This window comes from Aedes aegypti, chromosome 3, assembly GCF_002204515.2.
Source record: "Aedes aegypti strain LVP_AGWG chromosome 3, AaegL5.0 Primary Assembly, whole genome shotgun sequence".
NCBI classification, from domain to species: domain Eukaryota; kingdom Metazoa; phylum Arthropoda; class Insecta; order Diptera; family Culicidae; genus Aedes; species Aedes aegypti.
In genome coordinates, this window is record NC_035109.1 from 263,317,488 (window position 1) to 263,332,588 (window position 15,101).

At 39.0% G+C, this 15,101-nt stretch overlaps 2 protein-coding genes across 21 annotated transcripts in view; both read left to right on the plus strand.

Moving 5' to 3' along the window:
- Positions 1 to 15,101, plus strand: part of LOC5571124 (bcl-2-related ovarian killer protein) — a 151,957-nt gene that overhangs the window by 80,847 nt on the left and 56,009 nt on the right. The gene's annotated exons all lie outside the window — the stretch shown is intronic.
- Positions 614 to 10,825, plus strand: LOC110679710. Its single transcript, XM_021855340.1, has 3 exons — positions 614 to 3,328; positions 3,387 to 3,652; positions 10,200 to 10,825. The coding sequence occupies exons 1-3, from the start codon at positions 2,152 to 2,154 to the stop codon at positions 10,491 to 10,493; spliced, it is 1,737 nt and encodes a 578-aa protein (XP_021711032.1). The 5' UTR covers positions 614 to 2,151; the 3' UTR covers positions 10,494 to 10,825.

The following is a 15,101-nucleotide window of genomic DNA, read 5'->3' on the forward strand; positions in this document are numbered from 1 at the left end:
CATGAGAGCTGATGTTAAATGAATGACAAATTTGTTTGAAATTGAATTAAGATCAAACTGCGATGGAAACGGATGAAATTTTATCTATTTTTAATGGTCTATTTTTTTAGAACTGTTAGGGTCGGTGTTCCCTTAATGGACAGTCCCCTATAGTCGCACTAGTGGCTTTTTACGGCCGTTTTGCTATAAACCTTTTCAAAACATTTTTTGACATGGAGGTCAGGAGCTATTTACCTAAGTACCATTGATACACAGCTTGATTTTGTTCAAAAAATGATCTAAATAAATAGTTTTGCTTAAAATTTGAGCTCCCTTGCGCCTATAGTAAACCTATTGTTCCTATAGTAGCACTACTGAGAGAAACTATTTTTTATTTTACAAAATAATTGATGAATTAAGAACTTTTTTTACATCAAATGAAAGCTTTTGATCCACATTTTGTAGGAAAATATAAAAGTTTTGTAAACATACGGTTTTGATAAGTATTTTGCCAACGCCGAGATGCTAGTGCTACTATAGGAACAGAAATTAGAAATAGTGCTACTATAGGCACATGTATTCCTATAGTAGCACACGCGATAATAAATGCAAACATTTGAGTGTTCGTAGTTTTCATATTTTTCCCACAAAACCAAGATAAAAAGCTTTCAGGTGATGAAAAAATAATGACGATAGCGTTATGTTTCGATTTTATGCGAATTTTTGTTCTTAGCTATGCGGCTATTGGTACATCGACCCTATACAATTGGACCAAAAATATGGATCAACCGTGAAAACGACCTTATAATGGAGACGAAATATGATTGGTAGATTCTCGAACCATATAAATCACGATCCTTCATTTATATGGATGAACCATGGGTTATTGACGTTATTGATCAACTTAGATGGAAACCGCACTCAATATAGGAGAATGTGTGACTATTACTTTTTTATAAACAATTCTCAATGGCCCCATCATCTACGTAGTTTCCATCTAGTAGATGTTTTACTTATAGTAGTTTTTAGGAATTACACATTTTTAACGAAGACAAGCAATAATTAAACATTAAATTTAGCTGCATCCACAATTTACTTAACGTTCGAAGAGGGAGAGTGGGTAAGCTCAAACGTTACGACCCTTACAAAAATTTGAAAAAAAAAAAATCAAACTTATCAATCAACACCAAATGACTCGGGCAAACGTTGTTGGCACATAAAAAAAACAAATAGCATCTCCAACAACTATCCCCAAAAATAGATATTAGATATTTTTCAATTTGGGGTTTAATTACGCTGCCTGATCATTGATGCTTGCTGTAAAGCCTACACACTCTCTCCGCACGCATGAAAAATAAACGAAACTGAAAGCGTCCTCTCAATGACCACACTTACCGTTGATTGACTGCTTCTCCCAGCTGCTGGAAGCGTACTCTTTCAACAGCAAGATTTTAGTGTACATGACCAAATTCACGCTAAATGTCACGACTTCGCTTCAAAGGGTGATTCACTGTCTCCCAAATTTACGGAAGGTGTCCGGGGAATCTTCCAAAACGACACGCAACCAGGTTTCACCGCAAAATTGTATTCAACAGTTGATGGCTTTCGTCATTTCACTATGAAGCGCCCGTCTACGTACTCTGCGCGGAAATATGAAGGCCGACTGGTTCGATGGGCAGAGTCGTGCAGCTTGGCGCCGCGCTTTGAACCAAAGAAAGCAAAAATTGATTTAGTTATAGCGTGCTGCAGCGGAAGGAGTAGTAGCAAGGGATATCTGGAACAAGCTGCCAATCACGATTGGCATTGTTACGGAAAGTGAGTAATGTGACTTAATTTGTCCACCGGAGTTGTTGAATGCTGGCGTTCTTTGTGAAGGCGGCCGGAGGGAAGCTCTCCTCGGCGGTTGAGCGTGCATGAGGTCTTTCCAAAATTTAAATGTTGTTTTCGCGTACTCGCTCCTGAGTGCTGCAACAGTATTAATATGTTTCGAAATAACTTTAGGAAATTGTCACTGCGTGATCATTGCCGTCGGTTATATGCAGATTTTCGATATGCCCAGCAATGCAATATCCAGTCAGCGATGGTTATAAAAGTGGGAACGTTTGAAATTGAACTCTTAGTTTTGTGAAAGATTCGGGTCGGAAATGAGCTAACGAGCTCTACTGTCGCACAATGATCGGAAAAGTTTTAATTATTGCTCTGTTCACGGTACAATCGACGCGTAGTGACGTTTTCACTAGCAAAAGTATCACTCGAGCATTGGTTCCCCCTCGAAAGGATTCCGAGTACAAGAATGGGTACTCTACCACACTTCTGCCAGAAGTTATCATAAATCGTCAACCGACACGAACTACAATAACTCCACAGCGAGACTTCCAAGGATATTTCTACAATCCACCAACTAATGAGTATATACCACCGGAGCCACCTTTTGCGGATGAACCGCAGCCACCAGCACAGAGACCTCCTCTCTCGGACGAATACCCATCGGTGGATAACCAATACCTGCCTCCAGAAGAAGATTCTGGAACCCCGGATGATACTCAATTCGCCGATCCACCAGTCAATGACTACTTGCCACCACCACAGTTACCTCCGCAACGTGATGAAATCATCATTGTTACAACCGAGTCTGGTTACCAGTACAATCCTCCGAGTTCACCAATACCTCCATTTGCGGATGAAGGTTTCTCCAATCCGTCAACGGATACCGGGTACAACTACGACCGGCCTGCTAATGCTTACATCCCGCCACTCGGAAGAGCATTGCGAGATGAAGTTCCGGGCGGTTCTCGACCTATAAGACTGCAGCTGAACGATCTGACCTGTCTGGACAACATTGGGGGTTTCTTCAGATCGTCCCTCACCATACAAAGTGCTATTGAAAGTGTTCCTCTTGTAGACGTTACTAGTGACAGTGACCTAAACGGTTGTGATGTTCGGGTAGCCCAAAATAGACTCCTGGTGGACATTGAATCGAACAATTTCGCAAGATGCGGCGTTCAACAGTGCGGTGTCAATTCCCGGGAATTGTGCTTACGGTTAAGATTTCCTCAAATTGCGGGAATGCGTACGGCCGCCGATTCAATTCTCACCCTACAGTGCAAAATACAGCAACGTGTCGTAGCGAAAACGCATTCCGTTCGACTTGGTGTGAACAATGATGTGCAGGAACGAAGCGCATCCGGAACGTTTGCGTACGGAGGAACCCAGCGGCCCTTTCGTACACAGCTGGGGCTTTTCCGAAGATCTGACAACGGGAACGGATTCACCCGAGCACTCGAACCAGGTGGCTCGGTAGTTTTAGGAGAGGAACTGATGCTGCGTACGCAAGTCCGTAGCGGAGATGGTGAGTTGATACAAGTGAACCGATCAGTTATGGTGAATAAGAGAACTCCATATTACAGGTTGGAACTTCACGCGGCTGTCCGAAGTCGTTATGCAGCGACAGACTTCAGCCGGAAGTGTGCTCAACTCGGCAACCGTTGTGACGACGAATGGCTGTCTGAATCCTACGATGAGAGCAATCAGCTCAGTGGCACCTGTGGCGGAATCGCCACTCAGCTATAGGTTGAACTTCCGGGCTGCGATGTTCCAGGGAATGCGAAGCGGTGACGAAATGGTTATGCGAGTACGAATAGTGGGCTGCGTTGATCGGAGGGAGTGCGCTGTGGTACGTTGAGTTCTTATGTCATTTTTGTATATTATTAAAACTTTGCTGATACGGATGGAATAGTTCTACATACTTGACTGAATAGTTCCTCAGAGTACGAATCAGAAATTGGATAATTCAAGGTGTCCACTAAATTGATACAAATTTAGAAAGTTTTGCTCTCTAAAGTTTTAAATGATCAGGAAGTAATTTAGCTAAGCACTGGCGTGTGCTCAGCCAAATTACTTCATTTAAAACTTTGGAGAGCAAAACTTTCTAAATTAAGTTTGTATATAATTTACTATGGAAAAGGACAACCTTTTGTAGCTAAGTATTAAAGATATTCTCAAGAAGTCATTTAAGGTGATTATAAAACGAAGCCAAACTTCGAATTTTCAAGTGCACAATACTGGAGAATCTGACAACAGTTAGCATTGAAAATCGATCAAATTACTTGCTTGCTGGTGGTGACCAATGGGATAAATTTTCAACGCGAAGCGCTGTTTGGTTCTCAAGTCTTGTGCTCTTGAAAATTTTAGGTGTGGCTTCGTTCTATAATCACCTTAAATGATTTTTTATTAATTTCTCCTCATATTGTTCTAAAATTTAGAATACTTCCAGGAATTGAAACCGGATGCATTTCTTTAGAGTTTTTTCCAGAAATTCCAATGATTTTACCATGGGTGAATGCCTCCTAGGTTTTTGTTTAGGATTTTTTAGGAACTAAGCCAGTAATTTTTACTAAGCAAGTACTCTCGAGACGGGTTTCCTCAAAAATGGTCTGATGAACTTTAATGGGTTTCCATCAGGAATTTGTTTAGTGATTCTTGCACAGATGCCCATGCGAATTGTTTGTTCACAATACTTAAAAGAAATAAACCAGGATTTTTCTTAGGATACTTCCAAGAATTACTCTAGCAAATCTATCCAGGAATTTGTTCAAGGACGTCCCTAGTAAATGCATCGAAGCCAAACCTCGAATTTTCAAGAGCACAAATCTAGAGTACGATTGGTCACCACCAGCGAGTGACGAGTGAGTTAAATTTTCAGCACAAACAGTTGTCTGGTTCTTTAGATTTATGCTTTTGAAATTTAAGGTTTGGCTTCAAAGCATTTTAACCTAAAACCAGAAATATATCCACAAATTATACTAGAGATTTAACCAGGGAGTTATAAAAAAAATCCTCCTAAGACTCTTCCAGAAATGTCTTCTTAAGTTCATTCATTTTTGACTTTTTTATGAATTTTCTCAAGATTTTCCCAAATATTTTTATTCATACCTTCAAGCAATAGATTTTCTAACCAATCAGGTATAGCTCCCGAGATTCCTGTAGAGTACGGGCGGACCTGGTGTAGGGGTTAGAACATACGCCTCTTACGCCGAGGACCTGGGATCGAATCCCATAGTAACGGCTTCCCTCGGAAGGGAAGTAAAGCCCGTTGGTCCCGAGATGAACTAACCTAAGGCTAAAAATCTCGTCAATAAAGATAGATTCTTTCAATAATTCGTTTGAAATTCGTCCAAAGAATCTTCCACAAATTTCTTAAGAAGGTTAACTTTTCCAGGAATTCATCCAAAGATTTTCAAGAATATTTTGATTTTATACTCCTCTATGAACTCACCCAGTAACTTTTTCAATTATTTTTCTAGATATTATTTTAGAGAGTTTTTCACGAACTAATTTAAGGATTTCTAGAAAGTTTTCTTGGGAATTACAATGATATTTCTAGACATTTTGTTAGAGATTTTTCTACGGATTCATTTAGGAATTTCTAGAAAAAATTCATTGAAATCTTCTCCAGGAAATAATTGGTGTTTAAACTCATATAGTGTAGTAATCATGAACTTCACTGAAATTGCTTCAAAACTTTTCCTTATGGATTTCTATGAGATTTCAACCTAATATTCTCTAAGGATAACCACAGAGATTAATCCAGAGACATCACCAGAGTTTCCTTTAGGCGTTTCTTAGAGAACTCTTTCAGAGTTTACCACATATTTTTTGTCCAGGCATTACGCCAAGATATTGTCAAAGAAGACATCACTGATACACACCATATTGCGGCGTCCACAAATTACGTAACGCTCGAAGGGGGGAGAGGGTGGTCTTGAGCGTTATGACACATACAAAATTTTGAAAATTTCCATACAAAAAGCATTACGGAGGATTAGGATGTCAAAAATTTCCAATTTTAGCGTTACGTAATACAGTAAGGACCCGATTTTGTCAGCCCCTCGAAGAATTTTAGGCTGACAAAATGGGGAACCTGACAAAATCGGGTCATTTTATTTTGTTCCTGTTTTTCAAATTTTGACGTATTACATGGTTACATGGACTTTTAAGAGGGCAATGGACATGGTAATAGCCAGTTTTTTATATCAGGGGCTCCCCCGTCCCTCATATTGGTAATATCGATTTTTAACACTTAATAAAAGGCGTTGCCATTGCCCCCGCTGGCTACGACCATGCGTGGATGACATCAAACATCATCATCAATTGTAATGTAAACGTGGTAAAACATGACGATAACAATTTTTTGAAAAATTTTAAATAGGCTGACAAAATCGGGTCAAAAAGCTGACTTATGGGCTTCGTGGCCTTGCGGTTAGCGGCGTCAGTCGTCTAGACGTATTGTGCCACGGGTTGTGGGTTCGATTCCCGCTCCAGTCGGTGAAAACTTTTCGTCAAACGAAAAATTCATCGCTGGGCTACTGGGTGTTTCGTGTTGGCCGTTGCCTATAGTGATCGTTCAGTCTGTGCAGCCTATGTGCTGAAGACGGTGTAAATTGTCTTTTAAAATCGGGGGTAGACAAAATCGGGGGCTGACAAAATCAGGTCAGTACTGTAAATGGATACTGCCTATTCAGAAATGTGTACGCGAGTTTGGAATGACGGATCAACTTTGATGAGTTTCTTCCAATTTACAAGATAATAATGAACCAAAGATTGGATTTGGCCGGTGTCATGTCATTAGGTCGAACGGGTGATTATGCCGGAACATTCAAAACTTACACACTTAAATCAGAATGCTGATCGCAGCTGTGCAAATCTCGGTTAAATTTCGTTTGCTGACATCTCAACTAAAATGACGTTTGATGTCAGCGGCACCCAAAGGTGCTGCTATAAACAAACCTGATTTTTTGCTGACATCAATTAAAATTCTGTTGCTGATCGCTGAGCAGTGCGGATCTCGATAAAAGATTGAAAATTAGCCGAGCTCAACTGAGAGTGCAGAATGTTTCCCTTCTTTTATTGTAGGCTACTATTTCTTCGATTTGCTCATAAGGCCTAATGACCTAGATCATGATTTTAGTCCAATAAGAATGAAAAGACGTAAAACCGTCAACCAAGAGCAACATTGTACCACGGATTCTAGGCATCGGTTCTGATTCCAAATCCAAAAAAAATCCTCAAGGGATCCCTCCAGGTTTTTCCATGTATTCCGCCAGGGTTTACCTTCAGAGATTCTTCCAGGGATTTCTTCGGGCATTTCTCCATGAATTCCTTCAAAGCTTTCTTCAGAAATTCATCCGAAAATCCCTACGAAAATTCCCCCAGGAGTTATTCCAGGGATTTCACCAGGAGTTCTTTCAGGTAGTTATCAAGATTTTTTCCGGCAGGCCCTCAAGGAACTCATCCAGGGATTCCTCCAGAAATTCCTCTAGTAATTTCTTTCCTCAAGAGATTCCTTCAAGAATTCCTCCTAGGTTTTCTCAGGGATTCCTTCAGGAATTTTATTGCTTCCATTATCTTTTAGAATATTCTTTCATGTTTATTCTAGGTTTCCTCTGAAAGCTCTTGAAATTATTCATACAGAAATTCTTTCAGAGACTCCTTCCTACTGAAATTCCTTAAGTCATTCCTGTCAGATCTCCTCTAGAGATTCCTCCAGTAATTTCTTCAAGGTATCCTGTGAAAATACCTCTACAAAATGTGATACTATCAAAAATTGCTTCTGCAAGTAATTCTTCAGGATTTTCTCCAACGATTCCTTCACTCTAAATAGACATACTGCAGGCAGTGTCTGCATTTTTCAAAATACAGTCAACAACGCTGACCCTCAGTAGGATCCATCATCGTTGATTTCTTCTTTGTGTGATTTGTTTTCGACAATACATGCACAAATCTGATAGAATGTGCATTCAGTTTTTCAATTACTTTTTCTACACTGATTCTCATACACCTACTGACATTCGGTGGCAGCAAATTGAATTTCGCTTGTGAAAAAATTCATTTCCACCAGAATATCCCACAAAAACATCCGCAAGTTGCTAAAGTTGAACTTTTTCTAAAAAGACAATCATAATCCATTAACTGGCAGCATCACATTGTCGTTTTCTTATAAAATTCATTTGTATTTTTTCATACTCAATTCTCAATGTCCGTGCCTCTAAGTCTAAGTGAAATTGAATATTGAAATGACACCAACAGTGGGTGAAACTGAATGTGTGCGTGTGTTGCACCCACTCTCTTTCTCGTCGCATTCGCTCTCGTAGTCAGATTGGCTTCGTGCTTGCGGAGTTTGTTTTTGTTTGTTTTCGCACTGATCGGAGATCATTCGGTTGATTTTTTACGACACTGACTGCAAGATTCACTGGAGGAATTAGTATAAAAATAACTATAATAATAACCTGAATACTTGGTTTACTGTTTCCTGGTGGAAACTGTAGTTTTTTTTTAACCCTGGAATTAATCCTTGTGAATTTTACTGAAAAATTTAGAAATATTTTAAGGATCTTTTTGAGTAACAAGTGAAGAGTTTAATGGGCGAATTACCGAAGAAATCCTGGAGAAAAATTTGGGAGAATTCCTAGCGGGATTTCCTGGGCAATTTCAGTGTAACTTGGTGGAGGTATCAGCGTTAGACTGCAATAAAATATCCTGGAGAAATTTCTTGAAGTATTCTTCTAAGAATTTCCTAATAAATCCTGGGAGCAATTTCAAAAGAATGGATGGGTTTCTAGAAGATTTTCTGTCAGAACGCATATATTTATTCCTGAATGAATCCCTTTAGAAACCACCGGAGAAATTCCTCCTGAGTACACTCTGGAGCCTATGGAATCAACACCGAAATATAGGGGACTGACCGGGTGTAGTGGTTAGAACACTCGTCTCTCACGCTGAGGAACTGGGATCGCAAACCGTCTCCGAGACAGTTACTTATGACAAAAAGGTTACAGTGACGACTTCCTTCGGAAGGGAAGTAAAGCCATTCTCATCGATAAAGATGAAAAAAAAATCATCGAGATTTTCTGCAAAGATTTTTTTACAAATTATTGCAGACATTTTTTAAAATTTTCTAGAGATGCCCACAAACTTCTATCAGAATTTCTCAATGATATCATGCTAAATATTCTTTCTCATTACACCAGATTCCAAATCCCCGAACGACCTATAACCCATAAAATATCCCCAAAGTTCAATATCATGTAGAAATATATTTTGTGGGCCTCGTAGTCGAGATGTTAGTGTCGTCAGGCAGTAAATGCATCGTGCCATGGGGTGTGGGTTCGATTCCCGCTTCAACCATTGGCTAAATGGCTCAAGACGGTGTCCGTGTCTTTTTTTAATGTCATAAATGATTGTCCGACATTTCCCCGAATTAAATTTTTCCGAAGGATGTTTTCACGAAAATCATTTCCCCGAATGTACTATTTCTCCGAATACTTTCTGCAAAGACATTTTTATCAGACAGAATTCAGCAAGTTTGATTATTGGTTCAAATGAATGGTTCTTTTATTAATTATTTGAATCGAAAAACGACAGCCAAGATATTACGGTTGGAGGAAAAATGATGACTGTTTTATTGAAAGGGCTGATTTAAAAGCATGTTCAAAAAAGTAAAAAGAAAAACAAATCTAATGTTTGTTTTCAATTATGAATCGTGGCCAGCCGATTGGAAGTTTAACAACTACCCAAATCTAATGTATAATATCGTTTGTCGGGACATAATTCATTTATAGGGGAAAAGCACTTATTTTCGATCTACAAGAATTATGTGCGAATTTTCGGATTTCCATACAAAGTAGACCAAAATCGTATGAATGGGTCGAAAATTAGTGCTCTTCCCCTATAACAGAAGAGACATCAAAATCGTCACTACACAAGTATAAACGTCATGAAATATGTTCAGTGAAGCAAATTATCAATTGTAAATGTCAAACTTCAAAATAAGGCTCTAATTGTGAAAATTGCGGAAGCTGGGTAAAACCGACCACTACTACCTCTAATTTATACCAAATAAAGTTCTAAAGCATTTAAAAAGATATAGCTACGCTTTTATACCGTGGGTGGGCGGTTTTACCCCGTCGCTAAAAATAATCGTGGTAAAAATCAAATTTTTCAAGCTTCAAGAAATGAATAAATTTTTACAAATACAACACTTGTGATTTTTTTTTGGCTTGAAAAAACGACATGCTGCGTCGGGAAAGAATTTACCTTTCATTAAGAAAAGACTCTTAAGAAAATTGCATCAAAATAATAATCAAGTCTAAAGTTTGCGCCCTATACAGTCCAATTTAATCATCGAACTATTTTTTCGTCTCTCTCGTATTCCGATCTTCCAGGAAAATTGCGCAACAGTGCGTTCTAAACGCGATACCGCCGACAACTCAACCGAAGATACATCCGACCAGGACGAGCTCCCCTCCGAGGTGTCAACGATTTCGTTCCGAATCATGCTGCCGTCGAATTCCACCATCGACCTTCGGCCTGGCGCCGAATCGACTCGATCGTTTCTCACGCTCTCGGTGGCAGTGATCATTTCGGTGGTAATGCTAGTAGCGCTAATCGTGCTGATTACCGTCATAAAGCTATACCGAACCAAACAGCTGCACTACGATGAGTACCGATCGGATTAAGTGCAACGAAAGACATCACCGCGGGGTCGGCTCTATTTCCCCATGTTCCGAACGATTGCGAACGTGATTAGCTAACTAGCCGGCTATTGCCGGCGCACGTTGCAGTAGCTATTAGCACATGCCGCTTAATGGGGAGCGTTCATATAGGACGTAGCCTTTTGAAGGAGGGTGTTACTGAATTTAACACGAATTATATATTAGATAGGTATAGGAAATCAAAACCGGTAAAAGAAAGGTATCGAAGGTTATTCAAGTAACCGCCAATTCACAGTAGTATATGTTTGAGGTTATGGCTTTCAGTCTTAAATAAAACTCAAAAACGGATTTTTGCTTACATCCGACGTTTCGGACACATGTATTGTGCCTTTTTCAAGGATTAGCTGTGTTCCGTTTTATCGTTTGCCCACAGCATAGGCAACATTTGTCCAACAGCATAAAACGAATTCCCCGTTCGGGTACTATACGGGAGTAGAAATCCGAAAACGATCCGGGTCGCAGAACTGAAAACGCAGTTGCCTGTTTTGGCGCCACTTTTACTCTCAAGAGTAAAAGTGGCGCCAAAACAGGCAACTGCGTTTTCAGTTCTGCGACCCAGATCGTTTTCGGATTTCTACTCCCGTATAGTACCCGAACGGGGAATTCGTTTTATGCTGTTGGACAAATGTTGCCTATGCTGTGGGCAAATGATAAAACGGAACACAGCTAATCCTTGAAAAAGGCACAATACATGTGTCCAAAACGTCGGATGTAAGCAAAAATCCGTTTTTGAGTTTTATTTAAGACTGAAAGCCATAACCTCAAACATCAACATAACAGTCGTACCTCCAACACAGTAGTATAGTAGTACTAAACTAGCACGCAGGGAAAATTAGAGTGCTATTCGGTTACTTGGGTATAAAGAATGCCACGTAATGTATGGACGCTCCCCAAGTAGGGAGATACCTATCCAATCTCTGGGGAGGGTTGATCGTGTGGACTCTGCAGACGAGTCATAATGTGTGTAATAAAATACAAAAAAATAGTCAACCCAATCACTAAACAGTGTTGCTTTTGAATAAAAAAAGCATTTATTCACGAGCTGCGGTTGGTGCAGTTCGTGATGGGATAAATAAGTTATTATATTTATTATATGGTGCTAAAGAAAAATGCAAGCGAGCATGGAAGCAACAAAAACTGGTAGCTTAATGAAATCTGCTGGGAGTTCTATTACCTCATCATCGTACCGTCTAGTTAATAATGTCAGCCTTTGCTCTCCGATGCCTGGTTGGTGAACGTTGAAATGATGAAAAAGCGATAGGTATCGAGAAATGAGACCACAGGTTATCCCACTTTTTGTTGGTGTTGTATTTATTAGATTAATTAATTGTATATTGATTTTTACCCATGTGTAATGAGTCGCATTGGGTGCAAATAATTCGATTGAATAAATAAATGTCAGTTGTTATATGTTTGATGTGAAAGTCTTCATGTTGGGGCAATTGAATGCTAGTTGACCAAACCAATTATCAAGTGACTATTGATGATAATTCAAGCCTTGCAGAACTCGGTGGTTCAAATTGTGGTTTTATAAACTTATTAGTAGTTTTAAGGTGAATATATATCGACAATTACACCTCGATTCCATTGGTTATTCAATCAATAGAACAAAATCACCTGTGCAGTAGCCAGATTGACGGTAGAGACACTGTCTCAAAAAAAATAACAGTCTTTATCACCATCTGCTGATTGCATGATAAAACTTCAAATTCCCCACCATAGATGTCACCAAGGAATACGGTAGCGACAACTGCATACCGACACACAAAACTAATACAAATGGCTGTGTTGTTGATTTGTAAAAATCAGCTGAACTAACGATTAAATTCTCATTTTATGCGATGAACAATAAAAATTAAAGTGGGCATAATTATTTCAATTTTTCAACCCTCATTTCATATCGCTGTGGGACGGAACAGCTGAGAACTGGCGTTTTTTCCATACTAGAAAATTGATTTTATTACAAATGTGGTGTCGCCATCTTTTGCAAAAAGAAGTTTTGATTCTGTTCTATTCATAAAATCTTTCATCAGTGCGAAGCCCTTTTTAAGGTAATAATGCATTAAAGCCAAACCTCGAGTTTTCAAGAGCACGAATCTAGAGAACTGGACATCCATTCGTGCAGAACATTTGATCGATTGCTCACCACTAGCACGTGACCAATCGTTCAAATTTTCAGGAAGATCAGTTTTTTGGTACTTTACTTGGTACTACGGTTGGTTTGGCTTTGACGCATTTCCACCTTAATTCATTAGATTTGTACTCTTGGAATTCAATATGTTGCTTCATTGTATCTTCAACTTAAGCAACTTGACAAAACCTGAAATGTTACTTGGGTTGGTCAATCACAGCCTATAGGCATGAAACTTCAGAAGATGACAAGCATTTTTAGAAAAATATACACGGAAAGAAGAACAAACCTTTCAATATTTATTTACATTTCTTTTCTTAAGCCTGGAATTGTCAATCTTTTGAGCGATGTGCAAAAATAAAATAACAATTTTCGATACTTGTTTACGTTTGTTCGGATGAAACACTGCAATCAGTAGGTTATTTGGATCTTTTGCAGATTTTTTTCTCATTTGATTTTGAAGCACGATCAAAGCAAGCGATGTAATGTTATGCACTAATTTATACTGCATTTCATCTACCAGCAGTTGGTTGTTCATTAAAATGTCCAAAATCATGTACCGTTTTGTTTCAAATTCCGAACACTCGACTTTAAACAGTGATCAATTATTTCACAACAGGTTCGTTGTTTAGAACACGACTACCTTCCATCTAGCGAATCCGTCCCATTAGTTGGGATGACTAACAGCCGGTGAAAATGCTCCAGATTCATGCATTTGGAGAACGAATCGTCACAAAACGCACATACACATGCACATTTTTTTATATATGGAGACTCCGATGCGACGGTGCTCAGACGTCAAAGTCAGTTTGACATCTACTCTTGATATGCGAGTGCTTTTTACAGGGTGTTCAATAAGCCATTTTACGAGACGTTTTGGAACAGCTTATCGCCGCAACGGCGTCAATGGATCATTAAAATAATCCAAATGGTCGCTATGGAAATCATAGATAGCGCCACCGTAGCCTTGTGTGTTTGACAGAACAGCAATGCTGTCACAATGTAAAATCCTATATACAGTGGCGCCTTTGTTTTGATGCGGTGAGCACTGACAAAAACTACCTTCAATGATACATTGACAGGAGACCTGGGATTAAATCCAGCGTGATTTTTAACAACGCCTCATCTTACCAAACGAGGACATGGAGAAAATGACAAAAAAGAGATCCAAAAATGTTCGTTACTGCAACATTACACCTAGTTATTGTATCAGATAACTCTTATTCACCTATATTTCACATAAAAAGGCATTTTTGTGATCAGAAATATTTTAATATATTTTCTCCATTTAAGTTTTCGCATGTGTGAAAACTTACGCTAGAGATGCGCACAGTTATCAACCATCATCATCACGAAAACTGACGACGATGATTGAAAAGTCCCAGGTCTCCTGTCATTTGACCAGCTTCGTAAAATGGCTCATAAGTTCAAATACAACTTCTCATCGTTATGTAGGTGCAACTAGAGTGCCTGTAAACAAGAGTGACGTCTTGTTCCAGCTTTGACAGGTCTCCTGCTCGATTGGAACGCGGATTTATATGGAATTGACAGTTCGCCGCTGTTCCAATTTTGACATTGACGCCACTCTTATTTAAATCCACTCTGGGTGCAACGTATTTTGACAGCTACTAAACTACCGTGAATCGCAAGTCAGTCCCATCTGTGAAAAGTAGGCATTGAGAAAATGGGGTGTAAAGTTGTTGAACTTGTTTTCCATACGAATATTCAAAAAATTCTAGAGGATTGGAACATGTTCAAATCTAAATGAAACTTTCACAATTTGCTTTTTACTTCGATATCTTTCTGAGAAAAATATAGAGATGATCAAAACACGGTTCATTTTTATATTACAAGGTGCGGAAATCTGTAGTGGGACTGATATGCGATTAGTTTTCATTATGGGACAATCGGACTTGCTGTGTTTTCCTACTTTCTACTGAACAAATCTTATTATCTCATTAGGGCAGCTGAAAGAGCTTTGGAAGATATGTTGAAAACTGAACTCAACTCAATTTCGACAAAAATGCAGATGGGATTGACTTGCGATTCACGGCAGTAAAGTTACGCTGCATTTTTGTTTATCTTACACGAAAATACTCACAAAAATAAAATAGTTATAAAAATCCGTCAGATTTGTACTGAAATCGGAAAATGAATTCAATTTATTCAATTGGCTTGTTTAGGGGTATCAAGTTTTTTACATATCATGATTTTATGTTAAAAACTGAGCCAGAATCCAAAGTTTCATAAGTTTTCGTGCCCTGGAACTATTTTCAAAACACATTTGAAGCAATGTTGCTGAACAGCGATCGGAAACGCGAGACACGATGAATTTTTGTAGGCATCAAAACAGAATCTGCGAATAATCACGAACAACCGTTCGGGCGCTTCATTCGTTCGTGTTTCATTTTCGGATCGCTGTTTCTCCCGACGCTATCATC